Source organism: Colletotrichum aenigma, assembly GCF_013390185.1.
Source record: "Colletotrichum aenigma strain Cg56 chromosome Unknown KSG_Cg56_contig01, whole genome shotgun sequence".
NCBI classification, from domain to species: domain Eukaryota; kingdom Fungi; phylum Ascomycota; class Sordariomycetes; order Glomerellales; family Glomerellaceae; genus Colletotrichum; species Colletotrichum aenigma.
In genome coordinates this window covers 7634305-7653403 of record NW_023500907.1, presented here as the reverse complement: position 1 = coordinate 7653403, position 19099 = coordinate 7634305, and the positions used below count along the sequence as shown (strand labels likewise).

Here is a 19099-nt window from a genome sequence, read left to right as displayed (position 1 = left end):
TCTGGAGCTGGACGGCTGCAATCGCAGGGAAGGACCCAGGAGCCCAGCCCCTGCGCGAGGCCAGCTCGTCCAACGCTATCGACAGGTGCTCCTAGAGGAGGGGCTTATTCTTATCCTAGGGCCTGACGGCGTCGACAGCTGCGGCCTGCTCTGAGCTGATCCAGCAGATCACATGGTGGAGTATGCAGACGGCCGTCTGGATCTCCGTCCTCCTGCAGTGGAGAATACGCCTCAGTTTGGGAAACATGAGCACTAGGGAGTCCCTGATAGTATTATGGACGAGTCGGTAGGTGTTATCATCAAGCGTCGTGAGGAAGCCTTCAACCTGTCGCCTCTGCCCAGGCGTGTAGAATACGCTAGTAATGTTAGGGACGGCTTGGCAGGTTGAGAGCTGGTCCCAGTCAGCTGGCGAGATGTGGTCCTGCTTATCTGCAGGCAGGTCGGCCAGCATAATGAGGACCTCATTAAGGGCATCAACCTAGTACTTATCAATACAGAGGCTGGCTATCCACTCAAAGTATGAGATGTTGAAGGAATCAAGCCCTAACCTTATGTAGCACCACCATATCATGATAGGCCGCCACCTCTAGTGGTTCTACAGCGTGACGAGCCTCTGCGTTAGGAATTGCTTCTCGCTGCTGAGGCGGAGCGCCTTAACGATATGCTGGACAGAGTCATCTGCGCCCAGCTCCTCATCTTCACACCCTCCTATACAGGCGACAGACGCAAGCTGCGTCTAGATCTGCCTGTGGTTATTAGGCAGGTTTAGGTCCCACTGGTTAACACGCAGCTTGATGCTTAGGTTGCGCAGGAGGTGGTCTTTAGGTTTTTTCTATATTATCTATCAGCCTCTTGTGAACCATCCTCTTAGGGCCTGCTTCTTACCTTTGTCGTAGAGCTTGCACACCTACCACAGTTTAGAACCAGGCGCTCCTATCTCCTTAACATACTTGCAGAGCGCCTAGATGCAGTACTAACCAGCTATCACCTCAGCCTTACGCCCCCCAGTCACTTCAGACTATCGTAGGAAGGATAGCTTGCGAGGGCTGTCGTCGTCTTTATTGTCGTCGTTACTATTGTCAGCCTCCTCCACGTCGCCGCCATCCTGCTTTATACGCCTGACTTCCTCAGCGCTGCAGAGGACGGCAATACGGTTCTCAGGCGCGCGCCGTTTCAGCCCGCCACTCCTGAAGGCGTGTAGCAGCTCCTGGACGTAGGCTGGGTTGATTGGGTGGTTCCTGCTGATGCTCCAGGCTGTTTCCAGCATGTCGACTGGCATCCTAGCGATAGTGAGGAGGAAAGGTTGCGCCTGTTCTCACACCGACGAGGTTTCTGTGAAGTGTGCGCCGGTCTCATCTTCCCTCCTGGCCTAGACCCACCTCCTAGACCCTGATAGTGCTGCTGCGGCTGCTTTCTTGTTGTCGCTCTCATCACGCTTCCTCTTCCGCTGCTTGCTGGGCGCTTCAGTCATTACGATAATGCGTACTTCTAGCTGCTGTATTATCTTTATCGATGAGTCCCAGGAGTTCTCCCCCCCTTTGTTTTTTTTTTTTTCCCTCAAGGGTGGCTAAGTGGTTGAGAGGGTGGGAGTGCTGTGGATGAGACGAGACGCATGCGTAGGTTGAGTTGTAAAAGAGAAGATAACAGCTGTAGAAAGGGGTACGTATTAGGCGGTGCAACTGGATATGATTAGCTGAGGCTACTGTGGCGTCCCAACCTGTCAGAGGCTTAGGAGGGGCGGCTAGGAGGGCTGCCCCGCCACGCCACAGCCTGCCATCGCCTAGCAGTAGCATCATAGCAGGCTCATCACAGTAAGGTAGCGGAGGTGTTGACATAGGTACGCTTATGACTATGAATACTATGAGTGCTTATATACTCTATTACTGTCCCTTAGATAGATTACTATACTATCTTACTGCTTTATGCTGAGGATCAGCGCTTGCTTACAGGCTGTATCACTGGTCCCACTAGCACTTAGAGAGCTCTAGGTATATGCCCCTGCATCAGATGAGCGTGGGATAACGAGATGGTGCCTTGTCGAGCTGTACTATATATATTCTGTCCTAATTAAACGACTACTCTAGCGGAGGGATATCTAACGTGAGGTCTGTTATGAGATGCAATATGCTCCCCCCCTAGCCTAAACCACGCTAAGCTATAGACTCACAGGAGAGTGTATATAGACCAGCTGCTTATCTGTATACTATAATATAGATATATATACTATTGCTCATGAAGTGCGTTAGATGGATATCTATACTTAACGGCGTCAGATAACTGTTCCTAGTGATTGAAATTGGTCAGTCTATATATGAGAAATATGTTATGTTAAAACGTGGTGAAAAAAACCCTGCTAAGTGCTGCAGTCGGCTAATTTAGCTGTTTAAACTTTAAAATACTTCTATTCTATCTACATAGTCTGTTTAATCTACTTATATTCTAGTTAGACTACTATGCATAGAGCAGTTCGCAGTTCCCTTCCTCTAACCAAGCGTTTAGAGAGGCTATATGCTCTGCTTGTTGATGCTCACGAGGCTCTTATATAATTGGACGCTATAGGGCGGACTCCAGCTAAACGTCTATCTGGTGTTCTAACAGCTCCACTCCATAACCTTGGATGCATCTGAGGTCCTCTGTTCCTCCCTCTTCCTCCATCTTACCCTGCTATGCTGGCTAAACTGGCTGTCTCCTCGTCGTTCAGATGCATATCTTCTAGCTATTACTCCTCTTACCCCTCTAGTCCTGCGAAACAGGCTTCTTTACCTGCGTATAGCCTAGCTACTGCATTACACTCTTATTACCTGTCTAGAATAACAAGGTTTATTATATAAGCAGCTTCCTCTCTATCCTGCTGGCTTGACGCGTTTGTTTTGCTTCTAACGCAACATCGTGCACTAGTCTGCTTCTAGTAAGGCGCTTACTGACTTGCGGTCTAACACCCCTACTACTGCTCTAAACGTGTAAACAGCGAAGGCTCTGCTTCCTTCCCACGCAGACGCATCCCTAATTTCCTCTCTTCTTCATCTCATCTTCATCTCTATATTTACAGGTGAAAGAACTTATGTTGCTTGGTCGCTGGCGGGCTACGCATGCCTTGCTGGGATACTAATCGCCTCTCCTGCTCTTTCTAACGCGTCGTCAGCTACTATCTGTATGCTCCCCGCGCGTGGAGGGGGATAGCGGTCGCGCCTGCGGCTCTCGCAGACTCAATATGATCTGGGCAGTCGCGCGGATCCCTCGCTGCGAAGCTTGATGAGAACCCTTGCTGGGACTGGCAAGCCACAGCCACGCTTGTGGATGACGGCTCTAGGGAAACACTGGGAAGGTATGGGTGCAGTAGGTATAGGCGCGAACGTCAGGCGCCTTATAGGTGGAAGCTTTATGCTGCAGGTTTGGTGAGGCCTGTGAAGTCTCCTAACATAGTGTTAATACCCTGAAGGCGGAAATTGTTCTTTAGCTATGAGGCATAAGTTGAAGAAAGCCCCTGGGGGCACAGGTTAGGAGCTGCCCCTAGGGGCATAGGTTAGGAGCTGCCCCTGGGGGCACAGGTTGGGAGCTGCCCCTGGGGGCACAGGTTAGGAGCTGCCCCTGGGGGCACAGGTTGGGAGCTGCCCCTGGGGGCATACGTGAGCAGCTGTCGTCATAAACCTAACCCCAAGAGCCTGCGGTCCTACCCACCTACCCCGACCTCCCTACCCCTAACCCGACCTTTGCCGTGCTGTGGGGCTGCGCTACTTCACATATCAAATGGGTTGTCCACACTCTCTTCACATTTTAAATAGGTTGTCCACACTCTCCTTCACATATCAAATGGGTTGTCCACACTCTTCTTCACATTTTAAACGGGTTGTCCACACTCTCTTCACATTTTAAACGGGTTGCCCACACTCTCCTTCACATTTCAAACGGGTTACTTATACTACTCCCTATATTCTTGAACAGTTCCTCATATTTAGACTTACTTTCGTATATTCTCATTCTAACTATAAGACTTTAAATCTAGTTCTTTTTAATAGTTCTAACTATTAGTTTATAGTAGTTCAAACTCTTATTTCAATTATATTTTTATTTAATTCCTTATAAACTTCTCATCTATATCCCTCATTATAGTAAACCTTTCTTTACTTTATATTGTCTCTCACTCTTCTTCTAAAAAACAACTTCAATATTCTATTCTGCTATAACTTTAACTCTCTCTTCCTCTAAATCTACCTTTTTCTATTTCTTTAAACTTATTCCTAAAGTCCTTCGTCTTTCTTCCTTACTATTTCCTATCAGTACAGCTTTTGCGTATTCATTCCATTATAGTCTTAAATACTCTTCTATAATGCTAAGTAAACTTCTGATAATAATATAGTCTTTATTATATTTTGATATCATTCTCTTTTATTATCTTCTCTTACCCTAAGTATATTTCAGTTTCCATTACAGTCTTGACCACGTATTCCATTTCTAAGTATACTTATCTATCTTTCTTTTAACCCTACTACTTAATTCCCCTTAATATCCTATATAATCGTTTTCTTTATAGTTCCTGTCTCACTTTATATTTACTTCTTACTCTCGTTCCTATTAGTTCCTTCTATGAACCTTAGTAGTAATCTTTTTCTCTCTATTCAAAATAACCCCAACCCTTTCATTTTTCTCACCCTAACTCTTTTAACCTTATTCTAAATAACCCTAACTTTTAACCCTATTCTATATAACCCTAACTTTTCTTTCTTTTTACTCCATCTCTTTTTTCTTCTACAAAAAATAACTATAACCCTTTCTTTTTTCTACTACTTTAGTTTTAACCCTAACCTTAAATCTACTACACTATTTCTGTTACGACCCGTTATGTATGGATAACAGTTGACCGACCCACTTGGGCATCAGGCGGCTAGGATAAGACATTGGTACTGCAGGATCACGGGAACAACAGGGACTCACTTGGAAACGGAAGAACTATGGTACAGGTTATGTGACGATAAGAAGGACCGACGAGAGATAAGCGGTCCTGATCTAGGACCGACATGAAGAAAGCGGTCTACACCCGGGGACCGCTCGGAAGATATCAGTCCTCAGTTGAAAGAAACTACTTAGACTTATATATAGTATGACCCTGAGCCTGGCTTATGGTCAAACTTCTATAGCTCTTCAGCAATCAACTTAGTATTCATCCTCACAGATACTCTCAGCTTACCTTCACTGCGAAATCACTTATTAAGTCTAAGACTGATCACCTTAGCCTCTGAAGAACCAATCTACTACAGCCTACAAACTATAACCTACGACCACGACCTAATATACTATTAGAACGTATTAATCCCTAGCTTCTGTTAGCAGACCCTACTGTTGGAAAGCTGACTGTAACACTTTGATTGCTCCTGTTCAGTAAGTTGACTATTAATTCCTACTAACAGTAATAAACGATAATATCTTCCCGCGCCTCTATTAAGTCGCCTACCCTGGGATCCTCGTCTACTTCAGGAGGACGAGCCACCTAAAACCTAGCCTAGGAACTAGGAGACCAGAAGATAAAGGACGACTCAGACAGCGAGGACGACACCAAAGAACTTAAGCGCCAGCTTAATAAGACTAATAGCGACTTCAAGATAATGCGCGAAATGTTTAACCAGAACGCTGCAGCCCTTAGCGAACTCCAGGAACAAGCCCGCAAGAACTAGGATCTGGAGAAAGAAGTCGCCACCCTCTAAGCTGCCGCTAACGTTATATCCGCCCCAGTCGAAGGATGAGAACGCCTTAAGCTCAACACGCCTTCCACTTTCAACGGAACCCCAGGACAACTTAAAGGACACCTAGTATAAGTCTGAACCTATTAGGCCTTCTATATAAACACCTTCCAAAACGACACCAAACGCATTATATATGCAGCCACCTTCCTTCAGGGATAAGCCCTTGCCTGGTTCAAACCCCTTCAATAGGAATAGCTTGACAACCCTGTCGAAAAATACAGCTAAGAAGTTAAGGATATCTTCTTCAGCTTCACAGGCTATATCAAGGCCCTAGAATCTCTCTTCCTTAACCCTGATGAACAAAGACAGGCTGAGCGAGACCTATCCCACCTACGACAAACCAAGTCAGCCACGCTCTACGCTGCAGAGTTTAGGCGATTAGCTGCAAGACTCCACATAACCGACGAAAGCAAAGTTTTTGCCTTTTATTAAGGACTTAAGGATGAGGTCAAAGACGAAATAGCCAAACTGGAGACACCTCCTAGCTTCCTCGCCTACGTCGAACATGCTATTAAGATTGATAACCGCCTCTATAAACGACGAAAGGAACGAGGAGAGAAATAACAAAACCTAAATTCAGGACGTAAGTACTAATAGCAGCCTCAACAGAAGTTTAACAGCTAGCAGAACGACAACAGACCCTGTAACAACTGGAATAACACCTGCTAGAGCACCACCTATAGATAATACAGCAGACCTATAGATCTCAGCATGATGACTAAACCTAACAACAAAAAACCTTAGAACCCTAAGTGCTATAACTGCAATAAGTAAGGCTATATCGCTAAAGACTGCAGACAGCCTAAGAAGCTTCCCTGGAAACCAGTAGCAGAACAACCTCGATAAGTCAATATAATTACAAAAGCCTCATATGCATCCTAATTATAGACCAGATGCTATGACGACAACTGCTAAATTCACCTTGAGGATAAAGAAATATTAGGACACTACCTAAGGGACAGCAACCCTAGACAGTCTGGTTACGATATGACCATCCTAGACACTCGCCCTAGGACCCTGGCAATAATGCATTCCAGCAACAGCAAAGTGGCTAGAAAACCAGTTGAACAACTTAACGAGATGCTATGAATTCAGCGATTAGAACTAATCATCCCCCGCATAACTAGCTAACAACTCCACCACAAAGAACAACAAATCTGGAAGGAAATAGAGCTAATCCAGCAAGAAGACGACAGATAAGTAAGACTATACTAACAACAAGAATCAGAAGAAGAACCAGAATATCAACATAATCCTCTAATAGAACAACAACTCCTCAATATGACTAACAACTAGACTTTCAGAGAAGGAGAAAGTTCTTCCTATGACTTAGATAAACCTCGCAACGTTGCCTGACAACACACTTAGACAGAAATCGCCTATAGGTTCACCCCTAGTGTGGACGACTCCAGCTCCAAAGAGGAACCTGAAGACCAGGAAGGAAGGATCAAGCAACTTCTGAGATACCAAAAAATCAACATACTTTAAGATAAATAATAACGCCACTTCTATAGCACCTCAGCAGCCTAATGAGACTGAGGCTACACCCCTCAGCTACACACAGAAGATCATCCTGCGCTAAGAAGCAACCACTAGCTTCACTGAACCCTCTTCTGGCCTCAGTGCTTCCACGACAAGTGCAAGGAATATATAGGAGAAAAACATAACTACTAGTTCTACCCCAGAAGATATGACGACGAACCTATTAATAAGATCTACTCGACCTCTGTTATGATCGGATGGACTATAGTGCTATTTGAAGACAGCCTCACAGTCTTCAGACCTAGTCCTCAGTTCCCTATGAGATGTCAACATGACAACAGCATGAAATAGGACGAATGCCAACAAGACGAATGCTAAGTTCACTACTAAGAAAAGGCATGAACCTAGAGAATCGTAAAGAATGGACCTAGACCCCTATAGGTCAGGATCTGCGAAAACAGCCTTGCGAAGGCATGATGAGAAGGAAAGCGAATCACCTACCTAGGACAACCAGAGCAGTTAAAAAACTAGACTCGCCTACTGACGACAGATCACAACAGGCAACAAGCATAAGATCTATTCATCAGATGTCATAAGGATATAAGGGTAATATCAAACTTAAAGTTACTATTAATCAGCAGATAACACTTATGCTGATCGACAGCAGAGCTGAAGCAAACTTCATTGCCCCCCAAGCTATCAATAGGCTAGAAATATGATGGGGAGGAAAAGAACGACCATATCAGTTACACACGGCAGAAGGAGAAGAATTCAAGTACGAAGGAGGTACTATCTATAATGAGACTGCGCCCCTCGAGATGAGCTACCTGAATCGAAAAGAAAGAATCTAATTCGATATTGCCGATCTAGGAATATACGACATAGTGCTAGGACTACCCTAGCTATGAATAAGCAACCCACAGATAGATTAGAGCAAAGGCTAACTCTATTGGGACCATGATGATTTAGTCCCTGAGCAGCCCTGTAAGAATCAGGCCTCAAACGAATTAATATGATAAGGAACAGCAAAACGATACCTCTGTTACCTCAAGGCAAAAGAAGCTATATCATAACTACTGATAACAATAGATCTTGAACAGAAGAACGATCCACTTCTGTCTATCCTAGAAGAATATAGAGTGTATGAGAAACTCTTTGCAGCCGAATTAGAAACCGGACTGCCTGAACACACCAGTTTCAACCACGAAATACCCCTCAAAAAAGGGAAGGAACCACGCTTCAACAAGATCTACAGACTCAACCAGACAGAGATAGAAGCCCTAGATAAGTACCTTAAAGAAAATCTTAAGAAGGGATATATCAGACCCTCAACGTCACCAGCAGGAAGCCTAATCCTGTTTATACCCAAAAAGAACGGAAAACTGCGATTATATGTTGACTACTGCATGCTAAACGAAATGACGATTAAGAACTGCTACCTACTACCACTTATCGACGAGATGAGACGACTCCTCTATAGAGCCTACTGGTTTACAGCCCTCAACCTTAAAGGAGCCTATAACCTGATCAGAATGAAGCAAGGAGAAGAATAGAAAACCGCTTTCTGAACCCGAAAAGGATATTTCGAGTACCTCGTCATGCCCTTCAGCCTCACTAACGCCCCTGCAATATTTCAAAATATGATCAACTAAGTCTTATGCAAATACGTCAACATCTGCATAGTAGTCTATCTCAACGACATCCTTATCTTCTCATCGACACTTGAGAAACATAAGGAAGACGTACACCACGTCTTATAAGCCCTCTAAGAAGCCAAGCTATTAGTTGAACCTGAGAAAAGCGAATTCCACACACAGAGGGTGGAATATCTCAGATTCACTATCACCCCTAGAAAAGTCTGTATGTCAGAAAACAAAGTCAAAGCTATCAAGGAATAGCTGGTACCTAACAACCTCAAGGAAGTCTAAGGATTTCTAGGTTTCGTTAACTTCTACTGCAAATTTATCAAAGACTATGGCAAGATCAACGCAGCTCTCACAAGCCTCAGCTGCAAAGATACGCCCTTTATATGGGAAGAACCATAACGAACAGCATTCCAGAAGATCAAGGACCTCATCGCCAGCGAGCCTATCTTAAGCATTCCAGATCCAACAAAACAGTTCGAAGTAGAACCTAACGCATCCAACTATGCGATAGGAGCATAATTATCGCAATAAGATTCAGAAGGACGACTACACCTATATGCCTTCTTTTCTCGCAAGCTCCACGGACCTGAACTCAACTATCAGGTTCACGATAAGGAACTTATGGCAATCATCGAAGCCTTCAGGGAATAGAGACCTAAGCTCTCAGGAACCACATATGAAGTACTTATGTATTCAGACCATAAGAACCTTTCACACTTCACGACTTCAAAAGTGTTGAATAAACGACAGATTAGATAGTTAGAATTCCTATCAGAATTCAACTTCCGAATTATCTACTGCAAAGGATCAGATAATAGCAGAGCTGACGCTCTCAGCTGACGACCGGACTATAACGTCCTAGTACCTGAAGAAACCTAGGTGATTCTCAAAGGAAACAACAACGGAGACCTAGTGCTAGCAACCAAACTCTTGATGATGGCTGGACGATCTAATACTAGCCCGCCTAGCGAACTAGACGACGAAGCAATTATGGAGTTTCATGCTCGCCCTGCATATGGTCACTAAGGAATTATGAAAACCTAGAAACGACTACGATAATAATATGGAGAAAAAGTCACTAGAGAACGAGTGGCAAAAGCAATTAAGGATTATGAGGTTTGCCTCAAAAGCAAACCCGCTTAACATCAACCTTATAGTATGCTACAACCCTTGCCTGTGCTGCAAACCGCCTAGCAATCTATATCCCTTGACTTCATCGTTAAATTACCGAAGTCTTGAGAACCCCTTATAGGAACACACTTTGACAGCGTCCTTGTTATTATGGACCAACTCACAAAGTATGCCTACTTCATCCTATATAAAGAAGCAAGTAACGCCGAAGAATATGCCTACATATTTCTTAAATATATTATCGCCAACCATGGAACGCCCAGAGAGATTATATCAGACAGAGATAAGATCTTCACTTCTAAGTTCTGGAAGTCAATCATATCACAACTCAGCATCAAATAGTTAATGTCTACTGTATTCCACCTGCAGACTGACGGACAAACAGAACGAATCAACTAAATCCTCAAAACATACCTCTGCGCCTATATCAACTATAACTAAGATAATTAGGTTGTACTGCTACTAATAGCCTAGTTTGCCTATAACAGCGCAGTAGGAGAAAGTACTAAGGAATCCCCCTTCTACCTCAACTATGGATTCGAACCAACCGCCTATAGAGAACCCTAAACAGGCCTAGCTGCAGTAAAAGCTGTCGCCTTAATACGCTAAATCAAGGATATCCAGGAAAACGCACGCAAAGAACTTGAATTCATATGATAAAGAATGACAAAATTCAGCAACAAACGAAGGATTGAGGGACCAACCTTAAAAGAGGGAGATAGCGCCTATCTTATATGGCGAAACATCAAAACAAAGCGACCAAACGATAAACTCAACTATAAAAAACTCAGACCTTTTAAAATTTCATGAGTAATCTCACTAGTCAACTACGAACTAGGACTCCCAGAAACCATGAAGTGTCACCCAGTATTTTATGTCTCACTCCTCGAACCAGCACCATGTGGATCACAGATAAACAATATTATTATCGTCGAAGATAACAAACCAGAATATAAAGTTAAACGAATTATCAACTATCTCAAGGAACCAGAAGGGTATTAATACCTTGTCAAATAGAAAGGATATAGATATAAAGATAATATATAGGAACCAGCCAAAAACATCACTAACGCAGCAGAAGAACTTACGATCTACTGGCAACAACACTAAGAACGAGAAGCCACGCTAACACCTGTTATACTAGTCCAAAAGAGCGCTGGATATAAACGAATTAGGCACCTATATCGCTTCACCAGACCACCTACTGAAACTGATCGACTGCGACAAGGAAAACTATTTATTCGCCTAGGAACACTAGAAATAAGCTAAGACGACACTGAAGCACCACTAGCATCAGACACTAAAGGGCCCAGATTGATAAAGTCCAGACTAAAGCTAAACTCTTGCCACTCTGGATCGTTAGGCACCCTAGCGGCCTGAAGATCGTTTACAACCTACTTCTCATGAGCATCTAACGCTGGAAGCACACCATCCTCCTCGTCGATCTCCTGCATTCCCTGCTCAAAAGCCTCAGTCTGACGCTCTCTCACCAACTTCCTCGTCTTACGAATACGACTTAAGCAGCTAGCAGCCTCCGCTATTTAAGTCTGCAAACAAGCAAACTCCTAATGAAGTGTAAGCAGCTCCTCACCAGCCTTCTCTTCTTTTTCATCCCACTCCTTTTGTTGCTTATTTAACTTTTGCACTACAACACAGTTAGTTATCGCTCGGATAAATTGGGATCAGAAGTCACTATATGAGTTGAAGCCACTAGAACGCTATTATAAGGCTTCTTCGCCTCGATATATATACGACACCTAGACGATTTCTCACTAAAACAGCAAGGAACCTTTGCTCGAAAACAACAGGTATAAGGCATGTCGCTAGCTAAAGAATGAGACTTAACGTATTCAATCAAAGCTTTGCGCTCACGATCCTTAAGCGTAGTGACGACCGATTTCTTTTTTGATTTTTGGACGTGGCCTGATATAGTGTCAGCATCATAAGTAAATCAGGAAGCATAATTGATAGATCCCTAACCTAGGACTAACAACCTACTTATATTAGGTCTTAAGGATAAGACCTTTAGAGAGGGGACCTAATATTACGACCTGTTATATATAGATAACAGTTAACCGACCTACTTAGGCATCAGGCGGCTAGGATAAGATATTAGTACTACAGGATCACAGGAACAACAGGGACTCACTTAGAAACAGAAGAACTATAGTATAGGTCACATGACGATAAGAAGGACCGACGAGAGATAAGCGGTCCTGATCTAGGACCGATATAAAGAAAGCGGTCCACACCTGGGGACCGCTCAGAAGATATCGGTCCTCAGTTGAAAGAAACTACTTAGACTTATATATAGTATGACCCTGAGCCTAGCTCATGGTCAAACTTCTATAGCTCTTCAGCAATCAACTTAGTATTCATCCTCACGGATACTCTCAGCTTACCTTCACTGCGAAATCACTTATTAAGTCTAAGACTGATCACCTTAGCCTCTGAAGAACCGATCTACTACAGCCTACGAACTACGACCTACGACCACGACCCAGTATACTGTTAGAACGTATTAATCCCCAGCTTCTGTTAGCAGACCCTACTGTCGGAAAGCTGACCGTAACAATTTCCTTCTAGCATAGATCTTACTTCATTATAGCATTATATCTCTAACCTCTTTCTATAATATATAGCTAACCTATATATTTATACTTGATAATTCTTACTATTTGTGTATTATAGTTTTCATCTATTATCTCTTTGCTTACCCCTACTACTATACTAGTTCTATCTAGTTTATTTATCTAAATGTATTATACTATATTATATTACTATATTCTTAGTTTTAACTTTCTTATTCTAGTTTACTTAACCCTCTAACCCTAACGTCTTATACCTCTAATATAAGTTTATTACTGCTTTATAATTCTTCTCTATATCTAATTTCCTTCCTATAACTCTACTTACCTTCTTTATTATATAAACCTTTATATTTATTTCTAAACCTTAACTTATATCTATTTAGTTTAAATTCTACTTTATATATATGAAACCTTAACATCAAACTATAGTTTATATATCTCTGTTCTCTATATATAATCTCTTCGTCTAGTTTAACTAATTTGAAGTTGCCATCTTACTTCTAACCCTAATACTCACTCTTCTCTTTTCAAGACATATATCGATAATTTAGAACTCTTACCCTATTTCATATCTAATAATACATCTACCCTAAAACTTTCATCCTCACTATAAACTCTACTATAAACTCTTAAAGTAACCCTAACCTATAAACTCCTTTATCACCTAAAACAGCCACTTCTCATCCTCCTTTTTAACCTGCTGCATCAAAAGCCAAGTTACTTTACACAAACAGCTACTCTCAACTCCTCCCCACAAAATTCGCCCTCCTAGCCACGTACAAAAAACATCCCAACTATTTCTTCCCTCTTCTGCAACCTGCACTCCTTCAGCAGCCATCTGCTCTTTGAGTACGCCGCCCCACACCACCTCGGGAAGCCTTGCTATACTGGCCGCGAACACCTTGATCAGCATGCTTCCTAGTTGGCACGCTCGTCCCTCTACCCAGCGGAACCGCCCGCCGTCCTCTGCCTCGCCTTCCCACCGCTCACAAAACTCCTGCGGAAGCCTGCAGTCGAAGCAGCTGGAGAACCGCTCAAGACGTCTCCTGCTGAAGATCTCCCGCTCTGCAGTCCTCATACCTTGTTGCGCCCATATCCACTCCGTCTCTTCCTTCCTCAGGCACCTGGGTGTTACGACCCGTTATGTATGGATAACAGTTGACCGACCCACTTAGGCGTCGGGCGGCTAGGACAGGACATTTGTACTGCAGAATCACAGGAACAACAGGAACTCACTCGGTAACAGAAGAACTATGGTCCAAGTCACATGATGATAAGATAACGAACATATTGGATCAATATGATCCAACACGACTTGGGGGCCAAACGATCATTCTGGATCGGAATGATCCAGATCGACCCAAGGTACAAAGGAATATGTTCAGAATTAGACTTATATATAATGACCCTGAGCCTAGCTTATGGTCAGACTTCCATAGCTCTTCAGCAATCAACTTAGTATTCATCCTCACAGATACTCTCAGCTTACCTTCACTGCGAATCACTTATTAAGTCTAAGACTGATCACCTTAGCCTCTGAAGACCTAATCTACTACAGCCTACGAACTACGACCTACGACCACAACCTAGTATACTGTTAGAACGTATCAATCCCCAGCTTCTGTTAGCAGACCCTACTGTCGGATAGCTGACCGTAACACTTTGATTGCTCCTGTTCAGTAAGTTGACTATTGATTCCTACTAACAGTAACAAACGACAATGTCTTCCCGCGCCTCTGTCAAGTCGCCTACCCTGGGATCCTCATCCACTTCGGGAGGACGAGCCACCCAAAACCTAGCCCAGGAACTAGGAGACCAGAAGATAAAGGACGACTCAGACAGCAAGGACGACACCGAAGAACTCAAGCGCCAGCTCAACAAGACCCACAGCGACTTCAAGGCAATACGCGAAATGTTCAACCAGAACGCAGCAGCCCTTAGCAAACTCCAGGAACAAGCCCGCAAGAACCAGGATCTGGAGAAAGAAGTCGCCACCCTCCAAGCTGCCGCTAACGTCATATCCGCCCCAGTCGAAGGATGAGAACGCCTCAAGCTTAACACGCCTTCCACCTTCAATGGGACCCTAGGACAACTCAAAGGACACCTGGTATAAGTTTAAACCTACCAGGCCTTCCATATAAACACCTTCCAGAACGACACTGAACGCGTTGTACATGCAGCCACCTTCCTTTAGGGATGAGCCCTTACCTGGTTTGAACCCCTTCAACAGGAATAGCTTGACAACCCTGTCGAAAAATACAGCTAAGAAGTCAAGGACATTTTCTTCAGCTTCACAGGCTATGTTAAGGCCCTAGAATCTCTCTTCCTTAACCCTGATAAACGAAGACAGGCTGAGCGAGACCTATCCCACCTACAACAGACCAAGTCAGCTACACTCTACGCCGCAGAGTTTAGCCGATTAGCTGCAAGACTCCACATAACTAACAAAAGCAAAGTTTTTGCCTTTTATCAAGGACTTAAGGATGATATCAAAGACGAAATAGCCAAACTGGAGACACCTCCTAGCTTCCTCGCCTATGTTGAACATGCTATTAAGGTTGACAACCGCCTCTATAAACGACGAAAGGAACGAGGAGAGAAACAACAAAACCTAAACTCAGGACGTAAGTACTCATAGCAGCCTCAACAGAAGTTCAACAGCCAGCAGAACGACAACAGACCCTGCAACAACTAGAATAACACCCGCTAGAGCACCACCTATAGACAACATAGCAGACCTATAGATCTCAGCATGATGACCAAACCTAACAAAAAACCTTAGAACCCTAAGTGCTACAACTGCAATAAGCAAGGCTATATCGCTAAAGACTGCAGACAGCCTAAGAAGCTCCCCTAGAGACCAGTGGCAGAACAACCTCAACAAGTCAACACAATTGCAAAAGCCCCACATGCATCCTAATTGTAGACCGGATGCTATAACGACAACTGCCAAATTCACCTCAAAGACAAAGAAATATCAGGACACTACCTAAGGGATAACAACCCTGGACGGTCTGGTTACAATATAACCATCCCAGACACTCGCCCTAGGACCCTGGCAATAATGCATTCCAGCAACAGCAAAGTGGCTAGAAAACCAGTTGAACAACTCAACAAGATGCTACGAATTCAGCGATTAGAACTAATCACCCCCCATTTGTTTGTTTGTTTGTTTGTTTTGTATTTAACGCCGTGGCGGCAAGGGCGTAGACGCCCTTGCGGCAGACCTCCCGAAGGGTATATGGCGTGGAGGGCCGCGGGTCCCAGCTATATACTCTAAGTACACGCCGCTTCCTAACGTCCTCCAAGTCTTGCCCGTAGGCTGCTATGTGTTCTGTCCTTCCCTAGTTCCCGCTGGTGCCCTAGTTCCGTTATAGCCACTTCCTTTTCCCCTGGTAGAGGTAGTTCGTTAATTAGAGAGTAGGCTGTAGCCTATCTCTTAGTACCGCGGGCAGATCTTCTGGAAGAAGTCTGTCACGGTAAGGAAGGCCTGGAAGCCCTCTGAGTCGATAATTAGCCCCTTGAAGTACTGCTCCAGAGAACCCATAGGTCCTAGAGGCTCCTGTCGACTATAAGGGTGGAGGATAGGCCACCGTTGCCTCCTCGCTAGTGTCTTTCGGCAGTAGACTAGGTGGTCCACCTCCTTAGCCCCACCGCAGGAGCAGGTAAGTAGTGCTTCTGTATGGTTAAAGCGTTGATGGTACTGTTCAAAGTCTCCGTGGCCTGACCGCGCCGCGAGGAGGTGATGAAGGGTAGCCCTATGGAGGGCAAGTTCAGGGGGGCAGGCAAGGGTAGCCTTGAGCCCCAGTTGCTTATAGCGGGGGGATGCTTCTTGCCTCCACTATTTCCTGTAATAGTGTCGTTTATGCTCCTGAGAAAGCCGTTTGATTCCTGATAGGGTGGCTAGTAGGCCTCTAGGGACTGGTAGCGTTATGCCCTCCTTAGCCAGGTTATCTGCTTCCTCGTTTCCTTTGATACCTTGGTGCCCTGGAGACCAATGGGTTTGTATGTTGTGTATCCTAGCTGCCTCTTGGATCTCTAGGAAGGCAGCTTGTGAGGAGTCTGGGACGTCGCCGCGTATCCCCTGGATGACGCTGGTGTTATCGATGCAGGTATGTATAGGCTGGCCTTGGGAAGTAAGGAGGGCCCTTTTAAGCCCTGCCCTCGCCCCCTCTGCCTCGCCATCAAATACTTCTGCAATGCCGAGACGGCCACACCCTTGGGCTATCCGTCTATTACTGCGGTAGATAACAAAGCCGAACCCTGTAGCCCTATTAGGGGCTTTAGAGCCGTCTGAGTAGATGATTGTATGGTTATATGGCACAGTCTTAAGCCAGGCTTGAAACGACTTAGCTGCATCCTCCTTACTTTGTCCAGCTGTAGGGTCCTGTGATCCTGAGAGGTACTGTGGCTGTAAGAGTATAGGCCTGGGGCACTTGGGTAGGAGGGCTGCTGTTCTTTGTAGCCTCGTTTGCTGCCGGCCTTGCTGTAGAAGCCTAGGGACTAGGGGATGCCGTATATCAACCCTTTGCAGTCGTGCGGCGAATTGTAGGCGTGCTGCCTTAAGGGCTACTTTTGCTGTAGGCAGGCCAGCATCTCGGAGGAGGCTGCTAGTCGGCGTGGTCTTCCAAACAGGTAGGATGGCCCTTGCTGCTGCTGTTATAACCTTCCCTACCCTCTTAACCAGGCCCTTCTGCCCTGTACTAACTGTAGCCACCTGGTTGGTAGGACTGCTGCTAGCAGTAGTAGTGCTATTGTTCCTAGCTGGTCTATTTAAGCCTGCAAACCACGTCTCAGCTCCATATAGGGCAGTTGGAAGGACACAGGCAATAGCAGCTTGACGAGCCGCAGTAGCTGGGAGCCCCCCTTTGGTGTTTGATAGGTGCTGTAGGAACTGGGCTACCTTCTTTGCTGCTGCTACCTTTGTATCGACGTGGTGCCGGAAGGTGAGTTTCTTATCAAACCAGACCCCTAACCATCGTATAGGCTTAGTTGAGGCCTTAATAGTTAGGTCTCTTGCCTGTATATCTGGTAGGTCCTCTGTTTGTTTATGCTTCCGGCTAAAGTGGATTGCCTCACACTTAGCTGGGTCGAATGCAACCTTATTATCAGCTCCCCAGTTGAGGATCTGAGTTATCTCCTGACTGAGGGCTGTAGTGTTTCCCTCCAGGGAAGGGCTAGTAGCTAGCAGGCCTATGTCATCCGCATAGCCAAACCGTAGCTTCTGATCGTCAGCTAGGATATCTGCTATATATAGCAGAAAGAGGATAGGGGATAGTGGTGAGCCTTGTGGTAGCCCGCAGGTAAGAGGAAAGTTCTGTGTAGTAGTGTCCTCTAGCCTAACCTGGGCAGTTCGGCTAGAGGTAAAGGTATATATCAGCTTGATCAGGCTACTAGGCCAGCCCTGCTGTCGTAGCCTGATAATAAGTCGATTTCGTAGGACAGAATCAAACGCCCCTTTGACGTCCATTGTGGCCAGCGTTGCTGTAAGCCCTAAATCCAGAGCCCTCTCGATCTCATGGGTAAGACAGGTTGTTAGGTCGACTGCTGCCCTCCCTGGTAGGGCTCCAACCTGCTGTGGGCTGGCAACCCCTTCTAGGATAGTAAGGTAGGCCATCCTTTTTGCTATCAGCCGCTCTAAGCCCTTGCCTAAGCAGGATAGCAGGGATATCGGGCGCCAAGACCCAGTCTTAGAGAAGTCTGTTTTCCCTGGCTTCTGGATCATAACAACCTCTGCTTTGCGGAAGGTCCTTGGGAAGTAGCCTGTTTGAACGCATGCCTGGAAGAGCTGCTGTATAGGTGCAGCTATAAGGCCCCAAATAGATTGTAGTAACTTTGTAGTAATCCCATCAATCCCAGGGGTTGTAGCCTTTGTGAGAGTAGCCTGGCGTACTTCTTCCATACTGACTGTTTGCTGCCAGGGTATTAGACGCCTTATAACTATAGGAACAGTGAAAGGGTTCCCAGGTAGGTCGTCTGCAGCGTCAAATCTCTCTAATAGGGCCTTCCGTAAGGCCTGAGCTTTATCATAGGAGTTGTTGATTGCCTGTCCATCTACTATGAGAGGCGGGGCTTTTATAGCTAGGCTAGACTTACGCCAGCTCAGGATTTTATGTAGTTCCTGGTTAGACCTAGCCTCATTAATTTTTGTAGTCCAGTAAGCTTTCTTCGTCTTCCTAACCAAGGTTAAAAAGGCCTTCTGCTCCTCGAGGATAGGCGGCGGTATTGATAGCCTGGGTTCCTGGGCTTGTCGTTGCCTAGCCTTAATAGCTGCTCGGTGGGCCTCTGAACACTCCTCTGTCCACCAGGGGGCTCCCCTACCCCGGTTAGTCCGTCTCTTCCCTACAGCCTGAGTGGCTGTAGAGAGGAGGCTGACTAGTTGGGTAGCAAGGGTATCTATTTCTGCCGGAGCAGGTATTTCCCCTAAGGTGGGTAGGGCTGGGATCCCTACCTTTACCAAGTCAGCAAGTCGAAGTAGGGCTGAGTCTGGGACTGAGAGGTGACTAGTCTG

The 19099-nt window shown here is 45.2% G+C and overlaps 2 protein-coding genes across 2 annotated transcripts; both read right to left on the bottom strand.

Annotated features, from left to right (window-relative positions):
• Positions 1-115: 115 nt before the first annotated feature.
• CGCA056_v002020 (uncharacterized protein) lies at positions 116-451 on the bottom strand (the record flags this gene model as incomplete). The annotated part of the gene is made up of 1 exon (XM_037317279.1): positions 116-451. One exon carries the CDS (start codon positions 449-451, stop codon positions 116-118), a length of 336 nt encoding a protein of 111 aa, XP_037185536.1.
• A 567-nt stretch (positions 452-1018) lies between these two features.
• On the bottom strand, positions 1019-1471 carry CGCA056_v002019 (uncharacterized protein; the record flags this gene model as incomplete). Its single annotated transcript, XM_037317278.1, has 2 exons — positions 1019-1280; positions 1380-1471. 2 exons carry the CDS (start codon positions 1469-1471, stop codon positions 1019-1021), a joined length of 354 nt encoding a protein of 117 aa, XP_037185668.1.
• Between the last annotated feature and the right edge of the window lie 17628 nt (positions 1472-19099).